Below are 26,530 nucleotides of genomic sequence, written 5' to 3' on the forward strand. Positions count from 1 at the left end.
TATGACACCCATCAGCTTATCCTAGGTAAACATTTTAATGGAGGGATTTCCTGTCATCCAATGGGTATTATGTCTTTATCAGGCAGTTAAGTAGTCTGTTCTGCTTCTGCTCTACTTCACAGAGTTGATGAGCAGAGCTCAGAGGTTCCCAGTGGTCAGTCTGCCCAGCAGCATCAAACAGACCTGGACTCCATATTTATGGTGTGTAAATGTACAAGCTCAGCTACTACTGCTAATTACAGGAGCCACAAAGTAAATATTGAAGCAGCATTCTGATCCAGTCTCCATGCTGCACTCTGCAGACCAGCAGGCTTTCTGTCTGTCACAGATGATCTGATGTTGACTTCTACCAGTTCAACTTTACATTTTCTTCTGTTCCAGCTGCTCCAGGAAAACATTGGCAGGTTTGTGAAGAACGAGGTGAAGAAGTTCCAGAGAGTTCTGAGTCCAGATTACCCAGAATGCTTAGAGAGTCAGAGGGAGGATGAGGAGGTGTTGGACGGTGAGGAGGAGGAGCAGAGGAGGAGCAGCAGAGAGGCATTTCTGAAGATCACACTGCACTTCCTGAGGAGAATGAAGCAGGAGGAGCTGGCTGAGCGTCTGCAGAGCAGTAAGAGGATTTGAACAGATTTAACATGATGGAAAGAGGAAATGGAGGCAACATGGGAGAAGTTTCCATTTCAAACTCTGCTGTTAATATGATGCACACATTTGGATCAGATCTATGAATTCTTCTGGGCTGAAACTCAGAAACTCTTTGTTAATAAAATTATGACTGTTAATAAGTGGATATATTTATATCACATATGCACTTGTTCACAAACGGGGGCACCACCTAGCATGAGATGAATAATCAGTGCACGAAACTGGGTTATGAAACAGTACATACACCCTTCCTGTGATTAAAGTAGAATATTTATTTAATAACTGAGACAAGTAAAGGGAAAGTTGGAACTGAATTAAAACATGTTTAGCTATTGTGAAAAGAATATGGTTCTAAAAAAAATGAAGAAAGCAAATGGATGCAGGTTGTGGATCCTAACACTGTAACTAAACTGTAATTAAGCTATAAATTTCCGAGTTACAGTTACATCAACCTGACCACAGAATTGTGAGCTTTGCCTTACTATTTGTTGTTTCCTCCAACCCGGTCTCACTCCCAAGTCGTCACATATGGACGCTTGGTCAAGAGCCATAATCGTCAGTTTGTGACGCACTAGGGATCCCTTTGACGTCATAGTTCGACGTATTGAGGGAAGCCCTGTTGTGTCAGTTTTTGATGGTAAAGGCAAGTATGATATTTAAGAGAAAATACGAAGTAAGGAGGTGATTGGGGTGGATAGAGGGCCAGAACCTGGACCTTGAAGCAGGAGAACAGGGTTTGTGTCCCGTGCGAAACAAAACATTAAATGTTTTTATTTAGGCGAGTGAGGTAAATTGACATTAACGTTAGTTAAGTTAAGTCTCAATTGACATACATAGCTATTTTAACCCAAACCATGATCTTTTCCTAACCTTAACCAAGTAGTTTTGTTGCCAAAACCCAACCAAGTACTTTCTGTGCCTAAACCTAACGAAACTGCAACGTTTCACGACTTTAATTATGCGCGTTTCAACATGGCAATGTATCGAAACGTTACGTTTTATCTTGAAAGTGTAACCGGATATTGCACATTTATTGTTGCTAAGCGTTTCTAACTTGACTGTGGATCCCTAAACGTCAATAATTGATGCAAAAGGGCTACCCAAGCCTTTAAAAAGCGACGACAAAGGGCCTTGACCATGCGTCAGACATTTGATGAGTAGGGAGTGAGACTGTGTTGTTTCCTCAGCCTGTTCATCACATTGAAGGCCCTCAGCTGGCGCTCTGGTCGATTTCACTGACACACTTTTGTGGTTCTGGCACACTGTAAGAAATTGTCAGAACCAGTGACTTGCCATGTGTCGGTCCCATGGTCCTTCGGCTTTAACTGGTAGTGGCAGGAAACAGTCTTACAGCAGACGGGGCTAGCTCTGGTCTGTTGCTTAGAATCGAAATCCTAACTTGTTTAAATAACTTAACTTAATATTTAAAGCTAAGTCAACACAAAATAAGGTTTCAAAAGAAAAATTGTTGGTTGCTTCTCATTTAAAAGATAGATTAAACGAGGTAATAACTTTGACAATCAAACAAAGTTGAGTAGCTATGAGAGTTCCTAATAAGCTGAAAATAATCTTTAAAATACCTTGGCTCACTCCTATGCAAACTGTGTATATACTGTGAATGTGACGTCATGGGTTGGGTCGGGTTTTACCCCTCTGGGTTAATGTTTTCAAGAAACTTTAATTTGAAAATAATGCCTTAAATGTCTATTTGCACATGTTTCATCATATATATCTTTTCACAATGTCAGCACTCTTTCTAATGTCATGAGCATTTATACCATTCTATAAGTTCTAAGCATTAAAGGCAGGGGGTTTGCCGTTCTATTTAACAACAGATTAGACAGTTAAACAGCGTATCTGTAGCCCGGACATTGAACTGCTTGCTGTGGGACTCCGGCCATATTATCTGCCACGGGAAATTTCACATGCCATCCACTGTTGCTGTTTACATTCCGCCCTCTGCCTACCCGACGTCTGCGTGTAATCCACACCACCATTGCTGAACTCCAGACTCAACACCAAAGTGCCTTCATAGTGATCTCAGATGACTTCAACCTTATCACAATGAGCACCACTCTAACCAACTTCACCCAGTATGTGAGCTGACATGCTAGAGAGGAGAGGACCCTGGACCTGCTGTATGCTAACGTTAAGGATTCATACAGCTCACAGGAAGCTGGAGCGTAAACTCCAGCAGAACAACACGAGGGAGGTCTGGAGCAGCATGAGGAATGTTACTGGCTTCAGAACGACTGGCAGGAGAGGAGTTGAATGCCCTGCCCAATCCCCCCACTAACTTACTTTTGTCCTGGTCTGTTGTCGCTTTACTTCCTCTTTTTGGAGGTTTTGCTTCCTGTTGTCCTGATTACCTGATGTGTCTCACCTGTTCGCTCCCTCCCTGCTCGTTAGGTTCTGTTCTCATCGTGTGTCCAGTGTTCTGTCCAAACTCTTTGAATAACCCTGCTCTGATTTTGGATTTATGCTTTGTTTTGGAAACAGCCTTATTTTGGACTTTGCCAGTTTAGTAGCTCTTCTGTTTAAGTAATCATGCAAGCTGAATCCTGCTCTGACTGGTGTCTGGGTCTGGGTCCTACCTCTGAGTTGACCTGCCTCTGTAACTGTAACTGTGTTGCGACGCCGTGACTGTAGCAACACCATCTCAAGTTCCAATTCGTGTCCTTTGGAGCTCAAACACTGCAAACCATCACAGTTCAACTCTGTTTGTTTTCTGAATGGAGTTCAGATCAATCAGGGCTATCCTATGCTAACTTGTCCCAGTAACGCAACATTACAACGAGAGCCGGAATAAGTTACATACACGTTTTCTGAACTCACCAAGTAGTTCAACCTCCTCGCTTTCTTTTCTCCCAGAAATGTCCAGTTTAGTCGGTTGTTTTTATATAAATATGAACTACTAGTCAAACAGAGTTCTGCGTGCCAAACGACGCTAACAACAGTGGAACAGGATGTACACAGAAGCAAGCTGCTGAGAAGCTCATGTGAAGATGTCAAGATAATTCAATTCAATTTAGTTTTATTGATACAGCGCTGTACTCTGTGATGTTATTTACAGAAGCCCAACAAATCCCCCTAAGAGCAAGCACTAGCTGATAAATCTACGTTGTTGCTTTTAAACTTTTTTATATTTCCCTGTTGCTTTTATGTTTTATGTAAAGCACTTTGAATTACCTTGTTGTTGAAATATGCTATACAAATAAACTTGCCTTGCCTTGCCTAATCTCAAAAACTAAAGTAAAAAGCTAATTTAATAAAAGCAGTTTATTCAGAGCTCCTCCCGCGAGCAAACAGCGGTAGGTGTTTATTTGTCCAAAACCTGGAGCACTGCTCCTGCTCCTCTCCCCCAAGTTTAGCAGCTCTCTGCCGGCCAGCAGATTTTCAATCGCCCGAGAGCAGAACCATCTGCAGCTCAGTGTAAAAAAGACTAAGGAGCTGGTGGTGGATCTAAGGAGAGCAAAGGCATCATTGACCCCTGCTTCCATCCAGGGGTTTAATGTGGACATTGTGGTGGACTACAAATACCAGGGAGTGCACATGGACAATAAACTGGACTGAGGCTGAGGTCCTTCAACATCTGCAGGACGATGCTGAGGATGTTTTATGAGTCTGTGGTGGCCAGTGCTATCCTGTATGCTGTTGCATGCTGGGGCAGCAAGCTGAGGGTCTATTTTGTGCAGTAACACCTGCTTAAATACTTAATGTGCAATAATAATGCTGCTACTATTTATTCATTATTACTATTCACCATAACAATTGCTTAATACTGTGCCATTACAATTCCTTTAACTATGTAAATATTGTACATATCCACACTCCTTTATATTTTATATTTTATATTTTTACTCTGATATTTATATACTTCTTTATATGCCGCTATTTTTATTCATGTTCCTTTTTCCTTTTGTGCAATGTGTGCAACTGTGACACAGAATTTCCCCTTCGGGATCAAAAGTATTTTTGATTCTGATTCCTGCTCTTGATGTCTTAAAGTTTACATTTATCAGATTTACTGTAGCATCCACTTATTAATCACATTTCTTCTTTCTTCATTCAGGAACTGCTGCTGCAGTGTGCCGACGTAAACTCAAGTCTAACTTGAAGAAGAAGTTCCAGTGTGTGTTTGAGGGGATTGCTAAAGCAGGAAACCCAACCCTTCTGAACCAGATCTACACAGAGCTCTACATCACAGAGGGAGGGACTGCAGAGGTCAATGATGAACATGAGGTCAGACAGATTGAAACAGCATCCAGGAAACCAGACAGACCAGAAACAACCATCAGACAAGAAGACATCTTTAAAGCCTCACCTGGAAGAGATGAACCAATCAGAACAGTGATGACAAAGGGAGTGGCTGGCATTGGGAAAACAGTCTTAACACAGAAGTTCACTCTGGACTGGGCTGAAGACAAAGCCAACCAGGACATACAGTTCACATTTCCATTCACTTTCAGAGAGCTGAATGTGCTGAAAGAGAAAAAGTACAGCTTGGTGGAACTTGTTCATCACTTCTTTACTGAAACCAAAGCAGCAGGAATCTGCAGCTTTGAAGAGTTCCAGGTTGTGTTCATCTTTGACGGTCTGGATGAGTGTCGACTTCCTCTGGACTTCCACAACAATGAGGTCCTGACTGATGTTACAGAGTCCACCTCAGTGGATGTGCTGCTGACAAACCTCATCAGGGGGAACCTGCTTCCCTCTGCTCGCCTCTGGATAACCACACGACCTGCAGCAGCCAATCAGATCCCTCCTGAGTGTGTTGACATGGTGACAGAGGTCAGAGGGTTCACTGCCCCACAGAAGGAGGAGTACTTCAGGAAGAGGTTCAGAGATGAGGAGCAGGCCAGCAGAATCATCTCCCACATCAAGACATCACGAAGCCTCCACATCATGTGCCACATCCCAGTCTTCTGCTGGATCACTGCTACAGTTCTGGAGGAGGTGTTGAAGACCAGAAAGAGAGGAGAGCTGCCCAAGACCCTGACTGAGATGTACATCCACTTCCTGGTGGTTCAGTCCAAACTGAAGAACGTCAAGTATGATGGAGGAGCTGAGACAGATCAGCACTGGAGTCCAGAGAGCAGGAAGATGATTGAGTCTCTGGGAAAACTGGCTTTTGAGCAGCTGCAGAAAGGAAACCTGATCTTCTATGAATCAGACCTGACAGAGTGTGGCATCGATATCAGAGCAGCCTCAGTGTACTCAGGAGTGTTCACACAGGTCTTTAAAGAGGAGAGAGGACTGTACCAGGACAAGGTGTTCTGCTTCGTCCATCTGAGCGTTCAGGAGTTTCTGGTTGCTCTTCATGTCCATCTGACCTTCATCAACTCTGGTGTCAATCTGCTGGCAGAAAAACAATCAACCTCCCGGCGGTCTAAAGTCTTCAGAGACAAACCTAAACTAACACATCTCTACCACAGTGCTGTGGACGAGGCCTTACAGAGTCCAAATGGACACCTGGACTTGTTCCTCCGCTTCCTCCTGGGTCTTTCACTGCAGACCAATCAGACTCTCCTACGAGGTCTGCTGACACAGACAGGAAGTAGCTCACAGATCAATCGGGAAACAGTGAAGTACATCAAGAAGAAGATCAGTGAGAATCCGTCTCCAGAGAGAAGCATCAATCTATTCCACTGTCTGAATGAACTGAAAGATCGTTCTCTAGTGGAGCAGATCCAACAGTACCTGGGTTCAGGAAGTCTCTCCACAGATAAACTCTCTCCTGCTCAGTGGTCAGCTCTGGTCTTCATCTTACTGTCATCAGAAAAAGATCTGGAAGTGTTTGACCTGAAGAAATACTCTGCTTCAGAGGAGGCTCTTCTGAGGCTGCTGCCAGTGGTCAAAGCCTCCAACAAAGCTCTGTAGTTGGATGTGTGGATGTGCAATTTCAAAAATTCTTAATTTTATATTTGACAGATAAATCATTTAGTTTTTGCCTATTGCAAATTGTTTTTCAGGTTGAGTGGCTGTAACCTCTCAGAGAGAAGCTGTGAAGCTCTTTCCTCAGTTCTCAGCTCCCAGTCCTCTAGTCTGAGAGAGCTGGACCTGAGTAACAACGACCTGCAGGATTCAGGAGTGAAGCTGCTGTCTGCTGGACTGGAGAGTCCACACTGTAAACTGGAAACTCTCAGGTCAGTATTGAATTGTGTTTTAAATCTTCATCTGGTTTTAACTTCATGTTAGTGGAAAGGGCCTGTAGGATTTTTCTTCTGAAATGATTTTCTATCACACAGAGTTTATGATGTTTTCCTGATTCCAGGCTGTCATTCTGTCTGATCACCAAGGAAGGCTGTGCTTCTCTGGCCTCAGCACTGGGTTCCAACCCCTCCTATCTGAGAGAGCTGGACCTGAGCTATAATCATCCAGGAGACTCGGGGGTTAAGCTGCTGTCTGCTGGACTGGAGGATCCACACTGGAGACTGGACACTCTCAGGTTTGGACAGACAACAAGAGCTCACACTTTGCAGATCTCTCCATTTTCTCATTTAATTTCAGTCTACTGGAGTCCATCATCATGAAGGACTTCTTATTCCTCCTCATTCTGTTCAGAGCAGTGTGTAGGCCTGAGTTAGGAAACACACGGATCTCCAGAAGTCTTATCGATTGGAAATAGCTGTTCATTAGAAACAACGGAGACTTGGATGTAAAATCATTCTCGTGTGAGCCCTGCTAACAGCATGGCTCTATGTATAGAAGCAGGGGTTGACTGGTAATCTGGCATACTGGGTAAATGCCTGGTGGGCGGACAAATCTTTCGGGCCTGTGTAGCATAAATGGGCCAATGACCGGCTCATAAAATATGGGCCGCGGTCCATTATATATTGTACATTTTATATTAGGCTGGCCCAATCACTTCTCTTACTAGAAATATTAATATTTCCATTAAACTCATTTGCATCTGTTTTGAGTTATATGTTCGCTCTTAGTTAATTTAGTGAAATCACTTTGAGTGTATTCTACATTGGCCTTAAGTTAAAATTCAACCTTGATCTATCAACTCAAATGGGGTTTGTCAGTTTTAGTAGTGCCAGCGTTGTTGAATGAACTGATGTCAGTCTTGCATGTTCAATTTGTGTGTTTTCATACCTAGGACAAGAATGTATTGTGTAAGACCAAACATGCATACATACATATATACACACATACATATATAATTAGTACTCTTCTCACTGATATTTTGCCTGCCACTTGTAAAGAACATTATACTATATAAAAACATATTAGCATAAATTAACACATTTTAATTCAAACCTTGGAAATCTCCAACATTTCTTATTTTTCTCCCTGCTGCTCCACCTTTGCATCAAAATATCTCCGTCAGGCACAGAGAATACTGGTCGAGAGCTGCACAGAATGTGGAAAGTAGAGGTAAAGTTGATATAAGATGGAACTCCCTATTGATCTGGAAATCATTACTGCACATGTTATTAACCCTCACAGAACACCACAACAACAAGAAGGAACAATGAATTATTAGTACTTTAATATCATTGAAGAGATTAAAAAAACCTAAGCAGACAGGACAATCACCTCTTTCGCAGTGAACAGAGCTGGCCATCTGCTTTTCACATCTGCAATCAAAGGCTCTTCTCCTTTAAGGATTTCTTGCCTCCAGTATGAGAAAGTCTTCTCCATTTTCAACTTCACAATATGCTCATTGTTCCTCTTCTTTATTTCTGAAAGCAGTGCAACCCTTTCCAGCTCCAGACTTTCAATGGATTCTCCTTTTGGATGCTGCGGACAGTAATTGACTTAAGCCCTTCTGGCTTTTTTTTTTACATTCGACACCGCTTTGGCTGACTAACACAAGATTTTACAACTGTAAAACACAACACACAATTTCACACCACAACAATAATTCCAAGAATAAAATCACAACATTAGGTTCCCACAACAAGACATTACAATAGCTGAGTTTGTGCTTGAAGGGTACATTACTGGGTTAATTGTCGGGGGAAATACTTAGACCAGGCTCCTATCTGAATAAATGGGGAGAGAGCCAGAATTGCACGTTTACTGGTCACCAGGACATAAACACTACATGAATTAAAATCTGATAAAAATCGCTTTCCACCAAAATAAGGTTGAAAAAGTGTTTTCACCACCACCAAGCAGACGATTGGCTTTCTAGCTTTGCCGTTATGGGCTTTCCCCATACAGTTATATTGAGGATGTGATTGAGTGGCATGTCTCCTCTAAATTGTCTCACTGAATAGGCAGCTAACAGGTAGTCATCATGTATTTCCCCATGCTCAATCAGAGTCACCTCTTTTACATGTGTTATGTCCAGTTCAAATGTTCTATACCAACTGGACAACGTTTTCAAAATAAAATGTACCTGGCCTTGCAAAACACATCAGAATTTCAGCTAAATCTGGCAGACCAAAATTGCCCATGGACAAGAATCAGCAGTGTGGACAGGGGCTGCAAGCTCTACTATGGGCCTGATTTACTAAAGGTTTGCATGAGTAAAAACGTGTGCAAACTTGATATCACCCGCAAATTAACACGTCAGCTGATCTACTAACGGTGTGCACGCAGAATGACGTTTTTTAAAAAGTGCAAAATAGCACCTGTTGTTCATTTAGTAGTTTTGCCTTAATGAATATGCAATTTGGAGCGTTTCAGTTTCATTGTGCAAAGTAATGGGATGTTAACATGCAAATACATTTATTTACTACACGCAATGTGATCTACCAAGCCTAAAAGCAATTTCATGTGAGTGTACCAGCCTCTGTATTTAATATGTTTGAAAGGAAGGTGCAAACCGCCAAGTGTTGTGCAGAGATGGCTGCTGTTATTGTTGCCAGAAGGAGACACAGCCATAATGAAAGAAAACGTAGAGAAATTAACAATATTAGAGAATTATAATAGAGAATAGCGAATTCATGCCAATAAAGCAAATTTTGTTTTGACCTGACTTCTTTTCCCTGTGAGATGGAAGAATTTAGAAAGTTGCGTGGTGCTGTGGAAAGCCCCCAGCTGCAGTGCATGGATCACGCGTAAAATTCATCCAGCCAGAGGGAACAGCGTGCTGGTCGTTATAGCGACACAACCCATTGTAGGTATCGGAGAGGGTATGGGACGTTGGTGTACAGGGCCAGGTACAGGAGATCACGGATCGACCAGGCACGGTGTGGACGGTCGGTGGTCGTTCAGATCCAAAACAACATGCCATGCAGGTTCATCCTCCGGCACAAGTGGGCCAAAAATTAGAGGCAACAATCGAAGCAGAGCCCAATTCTCGTGTGCGTTTCCACCAATGTGTGAGGCCGATATGTTATATCTGCCCATTTATTCTCAAAAGTTTGGATCAAATTGTTCAGTTTTCTAATCTGAAATACTTCTTAGAAATCATAAGAGAAAAACAATATGCTAACTCCACAGATATTATGCCCTCAAATAGATCACGGGCAAGATCTGGAGGGCAGCTTGCGGTAACACGAACATGGGAGAGATTCTTACTCAACACGCATTCACGTTTAACACCATAGCATGCACTTGTTTTTTCCAATGCACACTTCAAATGTACATCATGGTGTTCCCACGTTCTAAGCTCAAAATGACTAGCTGTCTTCATCTGAATTTCTGTTTTCTTAGCTGTACAGAATCTACAGTTGTAGTCTCCAGAGAAACTTTCTACAAAACCTACCAGGCCATGGCCTCCAAGATTATCAACTTTAATGCATCTCACAGTGTCTTTGATACACTCATTCACTTGACTGATGAACACACCATGTTCCTCCAAATTTACCAGATCTTTTTCCTCAAATCATCACTTTTTCAAAGAACAGCCAAATAAATTGATGAGAGCAGAATGAGAGCCAGGCGGGAAATTATCCAAGACCCAGTATACCCCACAAAGCTTATGCTTTTTGTGCAAAGTCCCAAGAGGATTACAAATCTCAAACTCGTCAATATAAAGTTTGATGGAAATTGTTAACTTATCAACAGCTAGAAAAATATGATAGTGATAATTTTCACCACCTCAAAAAGACCTGTACACTCGCTGATCACCATGCAAAGCTTCTCTACTTTCTTGAGCTATGTGTTCTTCAATCACTTTATCCAAATTCATTGTGACTCAGTATTTTATGTAATAATGGAAATTAACTCCCTTTTTCTACAGATAAAAAGTACTCAATATGCTCTATAACTCTAAAATGTACCTTGTAATAACATAGACATCTTGTAATATTGTTTTCTTTTATAAGATGTGGCAAGAGAAAAGAAAACAATATTACATATTAAAAATTACAAATAACATACTTTTCAAAACGTTTAATGACAGGGTGAAAAACACACAGAATTAGCAAGTAAAAACTGTACGAGGGAAAATATTATGTTTCACATCCCATTGGGCCATTATTTTCACCATATTTCTGAACAAATAGTTGGAAAAGCTGGAGCAGATAATAAATAACTAAACACCCAAAGATCAGTCTACTGGAGGAACTACAACCATTAGATTTGGGTAAAGTAATTTGGTTGGTTCTGATGCTCTCCACAGTGATTAGACATTGATGGCACAGCATGTTTTGGGCATCACCCCCTTAGCCTTAATGGCTGGACAACCCTGTTAATACAACCTCAGAATCATTATAGACACGATTGTTCATGTTTGCCTTTGTGTCTTCATTTTACAGTTTTTGACATTTATCTGTTTAGACATTAATATATAAAAATAGGCAACACGAGAAACTTCCTCCCTTCCGAGATGCATTTTATTTCTACATAAAAATCCAAAACGAAACGTCTCCTCAATAGCTTAAAAGAACTAGTTTGCATCACTAGTTTGCTTTACTAACCTCAGCTCCTCCAGTCACTGCCGTCCTTTCTTTTCCTAATAACCACTTTTTCAGACTGAAAAATAATTGAATCAGTCTGTCCAGGACAGAGCTGTTGGCTACGCCAGTTTAGTCTAAGTTTGTAACTGATGTTCTCAACATTGGACAAGTAGGCAGTAATAAAATACAGCTACCAGTTACTTTCTATAAATTGAGCTAATGTTAAGATAGACATCATACAACATAGAGCCATAAAATGTAGCTGCACAGTCTGAAGGGGAGGGAAGATGTTAGCTAGCGCAAACCAGCTTCACTTTTCCAGCTGTTTGGGAAACAACAGCAAGACTTTCCTTGGTCTTGAGAAGCTGACTCTCTGTTACTGACACATACATTTACTGCCAGAATATTTTCCTCTGCTCGCATTCACAGTCACTTTCTGCTGCTCGGACAATCAAACATTCTCTATGCACGATTCCTTACAGGAGTTACGCTGCTCTTATAACAGCATCTGTCATGGACATGTTATGTATAGAACGAGGAGAGGAAGCTAGCCAAGCATTGAGTGTTGCCGTGCTCGCACAGTGTGCGAGTGAAAGCATTTTAGCGCCGGTCATGACTCAGCAGCAGCACACCGCCACTCCTGAATGCATGTAGGGGAAATATTGACTGATACTGCTGATTATGAGTTAGTATTAAGAGCAAAATTAAATATCTAAAGGAGCACACAAGGAGGTTTTTTATATATATATATACACACACACAAATATATTTAAAAAGGACTCACTATGAAATGAAAGTAATTTCAGTTTGCAAAAATAATGTAACACCGCATTTCAGCTAAATCAGTAATTCTCAAATATTGATGTGTGTACATATGGCACCAGATAAACAATGTGTAAAAATATTAACTTATCATGTGTTGCATGAGGTACATACACGTCTCAGAGCACGGGGACAGAACTTGTTCTAAATGACTTTCCTGTAGAAATAAAAGGTGAAATAAAAACATGTTGAAAACATAAGCAATATTTATGTTGCAAGGAGCATATATTTATTTAACCCAAATAGATATTATGAAATCAATAATTTTTAGAATGGCCAAATGATCTCCACGACTGACCAGGGAAATTGTGATACCAAGGAAACAATCATTCTTATGATTTAATCTTAGGTTAGAGGCAGAAAAATTACATGTAATTAATTTTGACTCTATAGATATATCTTCAACTTGCATCTTTTTATTACCTTACCAAAGCTTCTGCGACAAACCCGTTTACAATAACGTTATTTAGCCAGACCCCTAAACAAAAATATCTAGGCTCACACACTCTTCTAAAGAAGCGCGTTTTTCGTCACACGCTGTAATAAATAAAAAATTACAATAAAAACGAGTCAGCGGATTTATGAGCTACAGCCTTGCCCTATAGCTTTAGCTTATCCTGGCATCTGAAGTCAAGGTCGCTTTAGCCAGAGACACAACTAAATCATCTCTGATTAAAGCCTAGTTCGCACTACACGATTTGCCGATCGGCGAGCTCGGTGACTGTCAGGCTGTGATCAGGGGTAAATCCATGGTTGGAATTACGGGAGGGATTATGGGGGGTCTGACCCCCCCCCCCAAAGAGCCAAAAACAACAGTTCAGGGGGGTCTTTACCTGTCATTGTAAATAATATATTGTATATGTAAACAATATTTTACCCATATACATGCCTTATATTCAAGAATCTTACAATACAATTTCAAACACCCCTAAAATGGACCATACCTTGGTTTCATTGGCCCATAACACATTTTCATGTTTGTTTTTGCAAACTTCTGCGGTGCTTGGATGTTTTTCTTTGTAAGAAAAGGCTTCCGTCTTGCCACCCTAACCCTTAGCCCATTCACATGAAGAATACGAGAGATAGTTGTCACATGTATCACACAGCCAGTACTTGCCAGAAAGTCCTGCAGTTCCTCTAATGTTGCTGTAGGCCTCTTGGAAGCCTCCCTGACCAGCTTTCTGTTCATCTTTTCATCAATTTTGGAGGGACGTCCAGTTCTTTTCTCCACTTGATGATGACTGTCTTCACTGTGTTCCATGGTATATCTAATGCTTTGGAAATTCTTTTGTACCTGTCTCCTGATTTATGTCTTTCAACAATGCTCTTTGATGCTTTGAAAGCTCTCTGCGTAACACGGCTTTTGCTCAGAGATGCAACTAAGAAAATATCAGGAAAATCCTCCTAGAACAGCTGAACTTTATTTGTGATTAATCAGAGTCACTTTAAATGATGGCAGGTGTTTAATGACTTCTAGTTAACCTGAGTTTAAATGTGATTGGTCAATTCTGAACACAGCCACATCCCCAGTTATAAGAGTGTGCACACTTATACAACCAGGTTATTGTAGGTTTTTATTTTTCATTTTTCCCCCTCGAAGATTTCAATTTGTTTTTCTATTGAATTGTTCATATTATAGGTCACATTAAAGGTGGAAAAAGTTCTGACGTGATTTATCTTTGTCTCAGCATTTTACTTCATAAGAACCTGGCATTTTAACAGGGGTGTGTACTTTACTTCAGGGGTGTGACTTTTTCTATCCACTGTATGTAGTCTGTGGTTTCAGTAGTGTCTGGGCAGGATGTTGGTTGCATGAGTGTATATCTGTGTAGGTGTTGTAGTATGAAAAACAAGATAAATACCACAAAGTAAGAGTCCAAAACCACACTAAAGGAGAAACCGGGGAGCCGGCCGTAGGGAGGTCTGACCTGGTCTTGACATCAGTCTCCTGCAGAATGAAAAAACAGGGTTACAAATAGTCTAACCTCAAAATACACTGGGCCCAGGTGCTTCCAGTTACTGTAACGAGCTCTTGATCTACAAGGAGAGAAAGAGAGAGGCTACACTCACTCATGACCCCACAGGGCGTCACCGCTTTCTTCCACTCATCTCCTGTCTCCTGCATTCTGGAGGTCCAGTTTGGTGAAGACGGTTGTGCCCTGGAGGAGCTCGAAAGCAGAGTACATGAGAGGTAAAGGGTATTTATTCCCGACAGTGATCGCGTTGAGGCCCCAGTAGTCAATGCAAGGGTGAAGACTTTTATCCTTTTTAGCCACAAAAAAGAAACCTGCTCCCAAAGGTGAAGAGGAGGGGCGAATGAGGCAGGAGGCTAATGAGCTCTTAATGTAAGCCTCCATGGACTCCCTCTTGGGCTTGGACAGGCTGTACAGGTGGCTAGAAGGGCGTGTAGCACCCGGAAGGCGTTCGATAGCACAGTCATATGGACGATGTGGTGGTAAGGTAAGAGGCCAAATCTTTACTAAAGACTGTGCCTAGGGAATGATATTCTGGAGGAAAAAAAGTGAAACTTTGATATTATATTCATTCATTACACACAGACTGATATATTTCAAATGTTTATTTCATTTAATTGTGATGATTAAAACTGACAACTAATGAAAATCCCAAATTCAGTATCTCCAAAAATTTGAATATTACTTAAGACCAATACAAACAAAAGGATTTTTAGAAATGTTGGCCAACTGAAAAGTATGAACATGAAAAGTATGAGCATGCACATCACTCAATACTTAGTCGGGGCTCCTTTTGCCTGAATTACTGCAGCAATGCGGCGTGGCATGGAGTCCATCAGTCTGTGGCACTGCTCAGGTGTTATGAGAGCCCAGGTTGCTCTGATAGTGGCCTTCAGCTCTTCTGCATTGTTGGGTCTGGCGTATCGCATCTTCCTCTTCACAATACCCCATAGATTTTCTATAGGATTAAGGTCAGACCAGTTTGGTGGCCAATGAAGAACAGGGATACCATGGTCCTTAAACCAGGTACTGGTAGCTTTGGCACTGTGTGCAGGTGCCAAGTCCTGTTGGAAAATGAAATCTGCATCTCCATAAAGTTGGTCAGCAGCAGGAAGCATGAAGTGCTCTAAAACTTCCTGGTAGACGGCTGCGTTGACCTTGGACCTCAGAAAACACAGTGGACCAACACCAGCAGATGACATGGCACCCCAAACCATCACTGACTGTGGAAACTTTACACTGGACTTCAAGCAACGTGGATTCTGTGCCTCTCCTCTCTTCCTCCAGACTCTGGGACCTCGATTTCCAAAGGAAATGTAAAATTTACTTTCATCAGAGAACATAACTTTGGACCTCTCAGCAGCAGTCCAGTCCTTTTTGTCTTTAGCCCAGGCGAGACGCTTCTGACGCTGTGTCTTGTTCAAGAGTGGCTTGACACAAGGAATGCGACAGCTGAAACCCATGTCTTGCATACGTCTGTGCGTGGTGGTTCTTGAAGCACTGACTCCAGCTGCAGTCCACTCTTTGTGAATCTCCCCCACATTTTTGAATGGCTTTTGTTTCACAATCCTCTCCAGGGTGCGGTTATTCCTATTGCTTGTACACTTTTTTCTACCACATCTTTTCCTTCCCTTCGCCTCTCTATTAATGTGCTTGGACACAGAGCTCTGTGAACAGCCAGCCTCTTTAGCAATGACCTTTTGTGTCTTGCCCTCCTTGTGTAAGGTGTCAATGGTCGTCTTTTGGACAGCTGTCAAGTCAGCAGTCTTCCCCATGATTGTGTAGCCTACAGAACTAGACTGAGACATTTAAAGGCCTTTGCAGGTGTTTTGAGTTAATTAGCTGATTAAAATGTGGCACCAGGTGTCTTCAATATTGAACCTTTTCACAATATTCTAATTTTCTGAGATACTGATTTTGGGGTTTTCATTAGTTGTCAGTTATAATCATCAAAATTAAAAGGAATGAACACTTGAAATGTATCAGTCTGTGTGGAATGAATGTATACATTATACAAGTTTCACTTTTTGAATGGAATTACTGAAATAAATCAACTTTTTGATGATATTCTAATTATATGACCAGCATCTGTATTTTCAGTTGTCACACTCTGCCGGACAGCCATTCTTTGTGTTGCACTTTTTAGTTAGTATTTTCCTTATAGTATGTTGGGTTTTGGGGGTCTGTCTTGTCTGTCGTCTAGTGTTTGGTAATCCTTGTCATGTATGTTACCCCAGTTATCCCTCGGCATCTCTGTCTCTGTTTTCCCCTGCTCTCTCTCCCTGCCTGTGCCTCATTAATCTCAGGTCTTTCACCTGTGTTCCTCCCACCCTGCTCGTTAGTCCCTGTGTGTGTGTGTGTGTGTGTGTGTGTATATATATACCTGGTGTTTCTGTCTTGTCTTTGTCGGGTCATTGCATGCTGTCTCCTGTTGTTGCTGTGAGGTCTCCTGTTGTTTGTCGTGTCTCCCGGTCGTGTTACCCTGCTTCCTTTGGATATCTGTTTGGACTACCTTTGTTTTGGGACTCAGTCATCAGCTATTCTGTTTGTAAGTGTGCTCGCCTTTTGTTTGCTTATTAAAACCACTGAACCATACCTGCTCCGCTCTGTGTCCTGCGTTTGGGTCCTCCAACCTGCCTCACCCATACCAGACCGTGACATCAGTAGCGTGTGTGTGGAGTCCTCGCTGTCAGAGACGCAAGAGCGTCCTGGTTCTTTTTCCTCTCTTATGGTGTTTCACAGCCTGAGCCACTGCGAACATGCCCTTCACCAAAATGTCCAATAATTCCACTAATGACGTGAGCAAAGTAGGGAAATAAATCCGCTGGAGTTGTTCCCCTGATGTTCATGAGCTCTTCTATGGTGAAAGAGCTCCAGGAATCACAGCCAAAAACTGAATTAACACACAAAAACAAAACAAAACAGGCGCACCTAACAACGAGGCAGCTAGACGCAGTGGTATCTTGAATTTCACAATACAACTTGAATCTGATGGTCAGACTGATCTGAGAACAGTCTGGAAACAGTTTAGTTGTTCATGTGTGAATGCTGGTCAAACTGTTTATTTAGCGGGACAACATGCAGAGGACAATATTTGACATCCTGCTCTCATATTACTTGTCTTCTTCTTCAGGTCCTTTTCTCAGACAGTGAAAGAATCCTGGAGACAGTTGACACAGATGAGTTTCAGCCTGTTTCTCTGTCACACTGACAAACTGAGGAACACTGCTTCATGTTGAACAGCAGTTAGGACTCATGTTGGATAGAAAATCACTCTGACTGTGTTTCTTCCTCCAGGGTGGACCATGGTGGAGAGCAGAGGTTAAAACCTGATGTGAGAAAGTGTAAGTGTGGATTCAATCTGACTCATGATGACAAAACAGCACACAGTCAGTTTCTCTTTCAATACAAAGTTGATAGCTGTGGTATTTATTCATTCAAACATTACTGACTAAACGCATCACAAATCGGCACACAAACAAAGAATAAACCTTCAGATGTGTCTGATGATAAACTGCTGCTGTGTTGTGTCTCGTTCTCTCCATCAGATCTCTGTGAACTCACACTGGACCCAAACACAGCAAACAGAAACCTCAAACTGTCTGACAACAACAGGAAGGTGACATGGGTGAGAGAGGAGCAGCCATATCCTGATCATCCAGAGAGATTTGATTACTGGTGGCAGCTGATGTGTAGAAATGGTCTGACTGGTCGTTGTTACTGGGAGGTCGAGTGGAGAGGAGGAGTTGATATATCAGTGAGTTACAGAGGAATCAGAAGGAGAGGAGGCAGTGAAGACTGTGTGTTTGGATTGAATGATCAGTCCTGGAGTCTAAGCTGCTCTGGTGGTAGTTACTCTGTCCGGCACAATAACAGAAGAACCGTCCTCTCTTTCACCTCCTCGTCCTCGTCCTCGTCCTCCTCCTTCTCTAACAGAGTAGCAGTGTATGTGGACTGTCCTGCTGGCACTCTGTCCTTCTACAGAGTCTCCTCTGACACACTGATCCACCTCCACACCTTCAACACCACATTCACTGAACCTCTTTATCCTGGCTTTGGGTTCTGCTCTGGTTCCTCAGTGTTTCTGTGTTCTGTGTAGGAGGGAGGCAACTTCCAGTCCTGTGGTTTAAATGTTGGTGGTGGACCTTTAATGTCAGAATTGTGAGTAGTATATAAAGGTTGGCAATGCGCATTCCCGCGAAACGTGCATGCGCATGGTGCGCGTAACAGACGTGCATGTGAAAAAATAAAAAATAAAAGGGAACAAAAGGTGAAGAGGGGTGTGAAAATGGGGGTTTGTATTTGGGCATGTAAGGTCTTATCGTCTAATAGCAGTGGTGGGAGGGTTGATCACCAAAAAGGGAAGACAGGTGTGAAAAGGGGGGTTTGTGTATGGAGGATGTCCGGTGTTATCCTCTAACAGCGGATGTTTGGGAGTCAGTTGTGTATATATAGCGGGCTAATTTTTGACTTACATCTGACAGAGAGTGTGGAAAAGGGTGACTGAACAATTTTTGGGTGAATCCGTATCTGTCAGAGCTATCTTCGTGCAGAACAACACCGCCATCTTTGTAGCATCACAATTATGGACGTCACAGGTAATCAATTGGGAGTAATGACTCCAAAGCGAAGTATAATGATAGATCCTGTTGCAATGTGTATGGCTCCTAGAAAGAAGACTCCCCCAACAACATTGGCTGATTTTCTGGACCGAAAGGCTTGGGCTCCTCAGTTTAAAAGGGCAGTGGAAGATTTTAGAATGTCAGGAACAGTTCATCTTTATACAAGAGAGCTTGATGAAATTTTTCTTTGTGAAAGCACTCCGCACATTATTTTTTCAGTCAAAGACTGGGATTACTTCAGAAACAAAGTCTGTAAAGATTTGAGTGCTTCAAAAGGAGTCTATACCACACAATGGTGCGGGTCTGTGTCTGGAGAGCTCTACCATGTAGAGACAGACCTTGAAGTCTATGATCCAGAATCCTACATCTTTTTTAGATCATGCAAGGACGATTCTATCATTCAAAATGCAAGAATGAGGACCCCAGAGCAACAAAAAGGCTACCCCATCACATCTAAAGAGTGGGAGACGTGGTTCAGCACCGGCTTTGTGGTCCATTGGGGAAAATGGGATAGAACCCTTGAAGTCACATTGATAAATTGTTCAGATGGTATAAACCTTATGTTAGCTATGTAGGGATCAAAAGAAAACTTTTTGGTCCTGAGGACAAGCAAGATGAACAACAAACAATACCGTAGACAACCTCAAAGACCTCCACGACGGGGCCAACAGTGACATTGTCCTAATTAATTCGGACAGGTACGAGGACATGTGCAGCGGGTGAGGATCTATCAAGCAGCCCTAAATACTATATACTCCAGGAAGACGTCGTCGATAAGTCACGGGTGGATGACTATGGCAAAGAATTGGGGAAAATAAATTTAACATTTCTCATTCCTGAAGAAAAATCAGAAGAGGACAAGAGCAGGGTCAAGCCGTTTAAGGGTGCATGTTTGGACGCTCTGGACTCTTGCAACAAGGACACATCTCCTAACACTACTGCTAGCAGTATTATACAGGTAACCATAGCTTATTATTTACAATATACTGCAGCAAAAAGCTAAACAAACATGTGTGTATTGCGCTTATACAGATGAATGGAGCACAAAAAACTCACATATGCATTGACACGCTACCCTTCTTTTATATCAAAGGACATAAGAGTGAAATTATGCAGAAGCTTTTTAACAAAAATTTCGCTGATGCTCAAAAGTACGTACTACGTGGTCTTGGGATGGTGCCAACGTGTGAGTGCAGTATTTGAGACATTGCAGCAGCAGCTCTACAGATTTGGCTGAGGAACCCTTTTCTCATTGCTTCACTTAAACGGGTAGTTAGAGTGGAGGACAGTTTGAGCACTGTAGTTAAGGAATCTTTGGACATCTGGAAGTGGGAAAACACTAAAAACAATGGGGAATGTGTCCAGCCTACTAAACTATGTCAAAAAGAGATGCATCATGTATAAGATGAGAGCACTGTTGTGTGAAGCTGTTAACAATGCGATATGTGACACAGATAGGACACTATGTTGTTCTAGATTTGACAAACAGACGAATGTGTCAGACGAGTGACCTTGGGATGGCGTACCATGGTGCAAATGACAGCGGATAAACATGCAGATGTGAAATCTACTCTACTCGAAATAGCAAATGTTTTTACTGCGAACGATGATGATTTTCATATGGGGCATGTGTTTTGTTTTTGTACTTTTAGCATTGATTTGTGTGTTTTAATGCTATCCAGAAAACAACATAACAATGTTGCTGATGTGATGTATTGCTTAACTGAATCTTTGGTTTGTAAAAACATAGATGCTTGTACTGATTTTCTGAAGTGTATACTTGTAATCATTGCTGATGGATATGTTGTGTATGTCGTTGGAAACAAAATACTTGAACACAGACGTTGAAGCGTCAGTCTTTGTAACAAAGATCATGGAGGAGGTGATGAGAAATATATACTATGCGACAAAAAACGCAGGGGGTTACGGAGGCAAGCAAAAACTTAGGAGTTTGGTACGAAGATTCAGACGTAGAAAACTGCCTCATTAAGATAGGAAAGATGGCTCTACTCTACACAAGACGGCTGCTGTATTTAGCGCCACATCCTGCCAATGTTAATGTAGGAATGTATAATATATTTGTTTATACCGATATTGTTGATCATCAAACGGTAGGGGATAGTTACGTCCCTCTTTTAAGAATAGTACATATATCGAGGCCAAACAACCATATGATCACAAATACTTATGACAGACCACACTACCTGAGGCTCTGTAAAACACACATTGATAGTATACATACCAGAAGATGCAATATTTGTAAAGGGCAAATGTGTGTCAAAATACCATTTTAAAATCAAATATTGTCGTGCTGGCCTACATACCAGAAGACAACTTTGTTTGGGACAGATCCTTGGGATGGGATGGGGGATGAAGTTGAGAAAGAAGGAGTATACTGTTCAAAGATGGCACCTTACCGGCAAAAAACATTATATTCTAACCAGAAACATTTAAGAAAACGTAAACTACAAAGCATCTTTTGTATTTCATACAAATAGGAGGTCTTCAGTAATTTTTAACAAAGCTCCCATAGTCGCAATGCATCACGGGATGTCTGAGGGACGTTCTTTAAAGCTAATAGGCTGTACTACATTGCGGGTGTGTGAGCCTCTCTCTCTTACATGCAGTAACATCTAGTTGCGAGATTGTGATGTAGAGACAGGATGGTGTACTGAGATTCAGTGTGGATTTTTGTACGCTTTCTCTTAACTGTGTTTAAACTGTCTTATAGCGGACAATTAAACTTTCTCTGTAACAAAATGAGTAACAAAAGTTTCAAATGCATGCGTGGTTATTTTTCGTTCTTAATTTAAACTCTTAGTAACAAATGTTTCAAATGCATGTGTGGTTATTTTTCGTTCGCATTCCTCCTGAGTAGTGACGTCACTGAACGAAGGGGGACCCTACCCATGCAGGGCAACCCTTGGATTCCCCGTTTTGAAAAGAGAGTAAACCCAATGTTGAGGATAGTAGCTTGTTCACCAAGGAGGGATGCTGGATGCTGGACAACCACATTGAATTTTAGTATAAAGAAAATGATGAAAATATTATGCTTCTTTGTTTCATGTATGTTAGTAACCACCAAAATAAAGACATAAATGTTTTCAAAACAGTATTTTCATTTAATAATAACAAGAACCAATAAACAATTACTGTTTAACATAAAAAAACAAGCAAATCACAACATCGTCAACATGAACAAAACTTAAGTACCCTTACATTGCATGGCACTTTGAGTGCTCTTATTCTCACTGAAGTGGCTTTTTGTTTGTTTGTTTGTTAATGTCCATAATGTTTTCAGTTATGAAACGTCCAGCCTTTCCCCATCTGGCCTGCGTCTCCGTCTCCTCCAGATTCTTCTGACGCAGCCACTCCTTGTAACAGACTGAAAAGAAATACACAGATACAGTGTCACACCAGAACAAAGAAAGATGTAAATCAAATAACCCAGCACTCTTACATTAACCCATGCACACAGATGCTGAGGGCAATGTAAACATGTTGTAAACAGGACAAATCCTGTACCTCGTCTCCTTTGGGAGAAGCAGAGGGTCCCACCTCATCTGCACAGCCAGACTCTGCAACTATATAAAGCATAATGTAAACATACACAACCTGCAAATTCATCCATTTGCAACCCTGTACTTTGTTTAATGCGGGTGTCGATAGTTTTCATAGATCTGTGAGCAATATATTTGTTGCACTTACTTTTTAAGGCCTTCTCTGGGCTTTGTGATACAGGATCTTTGAGAGAAAAAGAAAAAGATGATGAAAAACATGACAAAAAATATTGTAAATCCCCCAGATACAGGCTTCCCCAATTGCATATCCAAAGCAGTGTGCTAAAATTTGAATTTGCTTTATGCATAGCTGCTATTCCTTGAATGTTTATGTTTTGTCTTCATTTCCTGGTTCAATCTGGATACCGAGGCATTCCCAGGCCAGGTAAGATTTTTAATTCCTCCAAAGTGTTCTGGGTCTACCCCATGGTCTCTCAAAAGTCAAATGTGCTTGGAAAACCAAACCTGATACCTGCGTTCTCAAAATCCTGAGACAGCAGAGTAAAATGTGTGCCAATAAGCCCCAACCTTACGAAAATGAACCATAGTCTTACTATAATATACTATAAGAATTATATAGTGTCCTGTAGTAAGTTTCTAAAATGTTCAATAGTGTTTTTCACCAGCTACGGTATAGCTATATTTCTTTTTTAGTTCTGTTTTATTAGCTGTGGTAGCCCTATAATATTTCAATTGTAATACTTATGTACCTAGCTTTTTGCAGTATTCCTATATTATTTTAAGAAGTATTACTGTAGAATGTAATGTAGTGTTTGGGTAGTTATGTTTTGAACACACTATAGAACATTCTTATTGTAATATTATGATGATGTTAAAGTAAATTTGTAGTTTACTATAGTCATTTTCTGAAGAAAAAAAAACAGTAATACTACAGAAAATACTATAGAGATACTATATAAATACTATAGTATGACAGTAACTTTACTTTTTACTTTTTACCAAAGCCAACTCTAATAATACTATAGTAATTTTCTATAGTGCGTTCCTGTGTTTACACATCAGCAGACAGCACACTTAAACATCGACATACTGCACGTCTAAGTTGCCACAACAGTCAGTAACAGTAGTTGTTGACTGTATGAGAACTGCAAGAGATGAAGAGGGAGAGACGGCCCCTGGATGAGAGAGAGATGTGACCCACGACCAGTTCCTTAGAATTTATAATAACTGCAGCGTGGTTAGGATCCAGATGTTTCATAGAAGAGACACGTTCTGTCTGCCACTGTTAACAGAGACCTGTCTGTAGTGGAGTTCAGACACTTCGCTGATAAACCACAGAGCTGTTGATTTAACATTAGGCTTCATGATCAGAGAAGGTTTTTATATCATGTTTTCACGATTTCAGCGTACTGCACTGTATCTGAATGTAGTTGTTCTTATGGAATCAGGTTATGGGGCAAAATTGTGAGCAAAATAGAAATGTTGATCGTTAGTTATTAAATTGTGCCACAGATAAAATACCACTAAATTACAAAATAAATCATGTCATTAAGAAGCTACATTTTCAGTTGACAAATTGCATTTTTGTTTGAATGGCATCCTCAGAACTTAGGAAAAATGAGGGGGAAACAAATCTGTCCTCACCATTGCATTGCACAGAGTTCAGTGATTTCTTTCTATTCTCAGCCTCGACTGCTGCTGTGATCTTCTCCTGGTCCAACAACCTGTTACAGAGGGAAATATGTCATAACTACCTGTGATTAGAAGAAACAAATAAAATTATATTTTTTGTGAAATATATAAGTTGAAGTTATCTGCAAAATGAACTTTTTGTCTACCAGCCAACGGCTAGTGAATGTTTAAAGTTTTCAAGTAGGTTAAACAAAACACTCGGCTAAAGATCAAATTTCAAGCCATTACATTAATAAAAAAACGTTCTTAATGCTGTTCAAAACTCCCTTACTTGTTTTTGGTTTCCTGCAGTTGAAGGGACATCATTAAATTTCTTGAGGTAGAGGCGTTGTTTTTGTTTCGCATCCTCAAAAAGTTTTTGAGGAACAACCCCACCATCATCATCATCATCGTTGTCGTCTGCTTCGGAGAACGTATCTGATAAGATATGTTCTCTCATTTTCTTGCTTGGAGGTGGGCAGAGCGGAGACAGTTTATTTTTTTCATTTCTTTCCTTAAGTAAGGCCATGAGGTTGTTTTTTTTTGCCCCTTCTGCTGCTTTTTTCTGATTTTTCTGGAAACATGGATAAAAGCATAAATATAAAAAGGCATCACACTGTAATACAAGAGTCCCATACAAACAAACCAAACAAACAAAGCAATGTGAAAACAATGTATGGTTAATGGATAGATTAATACCATGATTGGAGCATGATATTATTACCATGTGAAGGTCAGAAACGCAAAAACACATTGCAGTACAGAAATGGTTAAAGTTCATGTCAAAGTTGTATTTTGTAACTGTTAGTTACATCCAAGTGCCACAAGATGGCAATAGCTGTATTATTTGAAGCCATAGTTACATTATTTTTTTGGCTTCCTCTTTCTCGGAGCGTGCCGGTGGGAAACGCGACGTGTTTCCTGTTGGACAGCTCCTCTTCCACTTCTTCTCTCCACTCTGGAATGTAAATCACACTGGATGTAAGTAGATGAAATCACTTGCTATAACGTTACGTACTGTCATGTGGTATTAATAGTTGCCTGAGCCACTCCGTTTGCTGTCCTAAGAATAAAGTGTTGAACTCAGCGGCACTAACGTTAGCTTGCCACCATTAGCTAGCTAATGTTAGCTAGATAAAGGTATCCAAGTTTGCCATTTAATTACTCTTAATATGTCCCGAACTATTGGAGGTAATTACTCACCCTTCAGGAACAATACTTGGCCTTTAAAATAGTCCTCCTGCCAGCGCACCCAGTAGATCTTATTGCTATTATCACAGTTGCTGTCAAAGTCCTTAATGTAAGAAATAGGGACGATTTCTTTACACCCGTCTTCTATATATCTTACATAAGCAAACATATTTGTTAGTGATATTTATAGCGGAGTTATGATATAATTATATTTTCAAAGTTGATAAGTAACGTTATTCTAAATCTATCGTGTTAAATCCTATTGTAAAAGTACCAAGTAACTAACGTAACGTTAACCAAGTAACTTCAACGGCGGGAAGCACGCGAGTGAGATGCCCTGTTGCCTTGGATACAGTCTTAGATGTCTGAGACACACTTTTCTACTACAGTCTGTCAGATAAAGTACTGGGGTTGATTAAACTTAAACACATCTGTAAAACACAGCCCTTTTTACACAGTCACAGTATTGTACCCTTCAGTAGGAGGATTTTTACAGGACTGTAGTATTGCACATTGTACAAAGTAATCTGGCAACTGAGAATATGTCACAATTTTTATTAGTGCCACAACCCCAAAACCCTAGTCCGCAAACGAATGGTTAATTTAAACTAACTAGTTCAGTTTGTTCAGGCAGTGGGAGGATTAGAGGACATTTCCAACAACGTTTCCTTATCAGTGAGGTTTTTTTAAGGGGTGTGTGAGTCTCAGCTTTTAGTAACTTAATTATTGTTTAAATTCAACATCCTGTTATTCATGAATATGTCTGTTAATCATGATGTCAATGTTCTTTTTTATTTTTAGAATGTCAAAACGCAAGTACAAATTGAACCTAACAGCACAATTAAATTACCCCGTGCAAGACTAAAGAGAGGACATAATGTAAGTAATTCCATGAGAAATAATTATCGTAATGTGTAGGATAATAATTATTCAAAGGATTAATAACTTTAGTCTTTTACCTGATGATCTGCTTTAAAGATGGTAGATGGTTAAAATTGTTTTATTTTTTCAGGCATTGCTCTTCACAGATGACTGCAGATTTGATCTTGATCAAGGAGGATCACACACTGCAGATGTTGAGGTGAGAATTCCTGTATGTTTTCATATCGCAATGTATATCGCAGAAAAGAAAATATTGCAGTGTCATTTTCCAAAATTGTGCATCTCTAATTGTGTTTATGCGATCTTTTCTTCATATTGTGCAGACCATGTCTACATCTGGCCACTTGAAGCTTACACATCAATCTGATCCAGATCACACGGCTGATCAGGTGAGCTCTACA

General features: G+C 40.8%; 1 protein-coding gene across 1 annotated transcript in view; it reads left to right on the forward strand.

Annotated features, from left to right (window-relative positions):
* The window catches only part of LOC119909373 (NLR family CARD domain-containing protein 3-like), a 175,128-nt gene that overhangs the window by 56,287 nt on the left and 92,311 nt on the right, over positions 1-26,530 (forward strand). The window contains exons 6-9 of the mRNA XM_038727572.1: positions 123-201; positions 382-610; positions 4,718-6,521; positions 6,618-6,791. Coding sequence (XP_038583500.1) covers positions 123-201; positions 382-610; positions 4,718-6,521; positions 6,618-6,791 — 2,286 coding nt within the window. The remainder of the gene's footprint in view (positions 1-122; positions 202-381; positions 611-4,717; positions 6,522-6,617; positions 6,792-26,530) is intronic.

Source organism: Micropterus salmoides, unplaced genomic scaffold (assembly GCF_014851395.1).
Source record: "Micropterus salmoides isolate LMB-PRFRI ecotype aquatic unplaced genomic scaffold, ASM1485139v1 Ms_hic_scaffold_18, whole genome shotgun sequence".
Taxonomy (NCBI): Eukaryota; Metazoa; Chordata; class Actinopteri; order Centrarchiformes; family Centrarchidae; genus Micropterus; species Micropterus salmoides.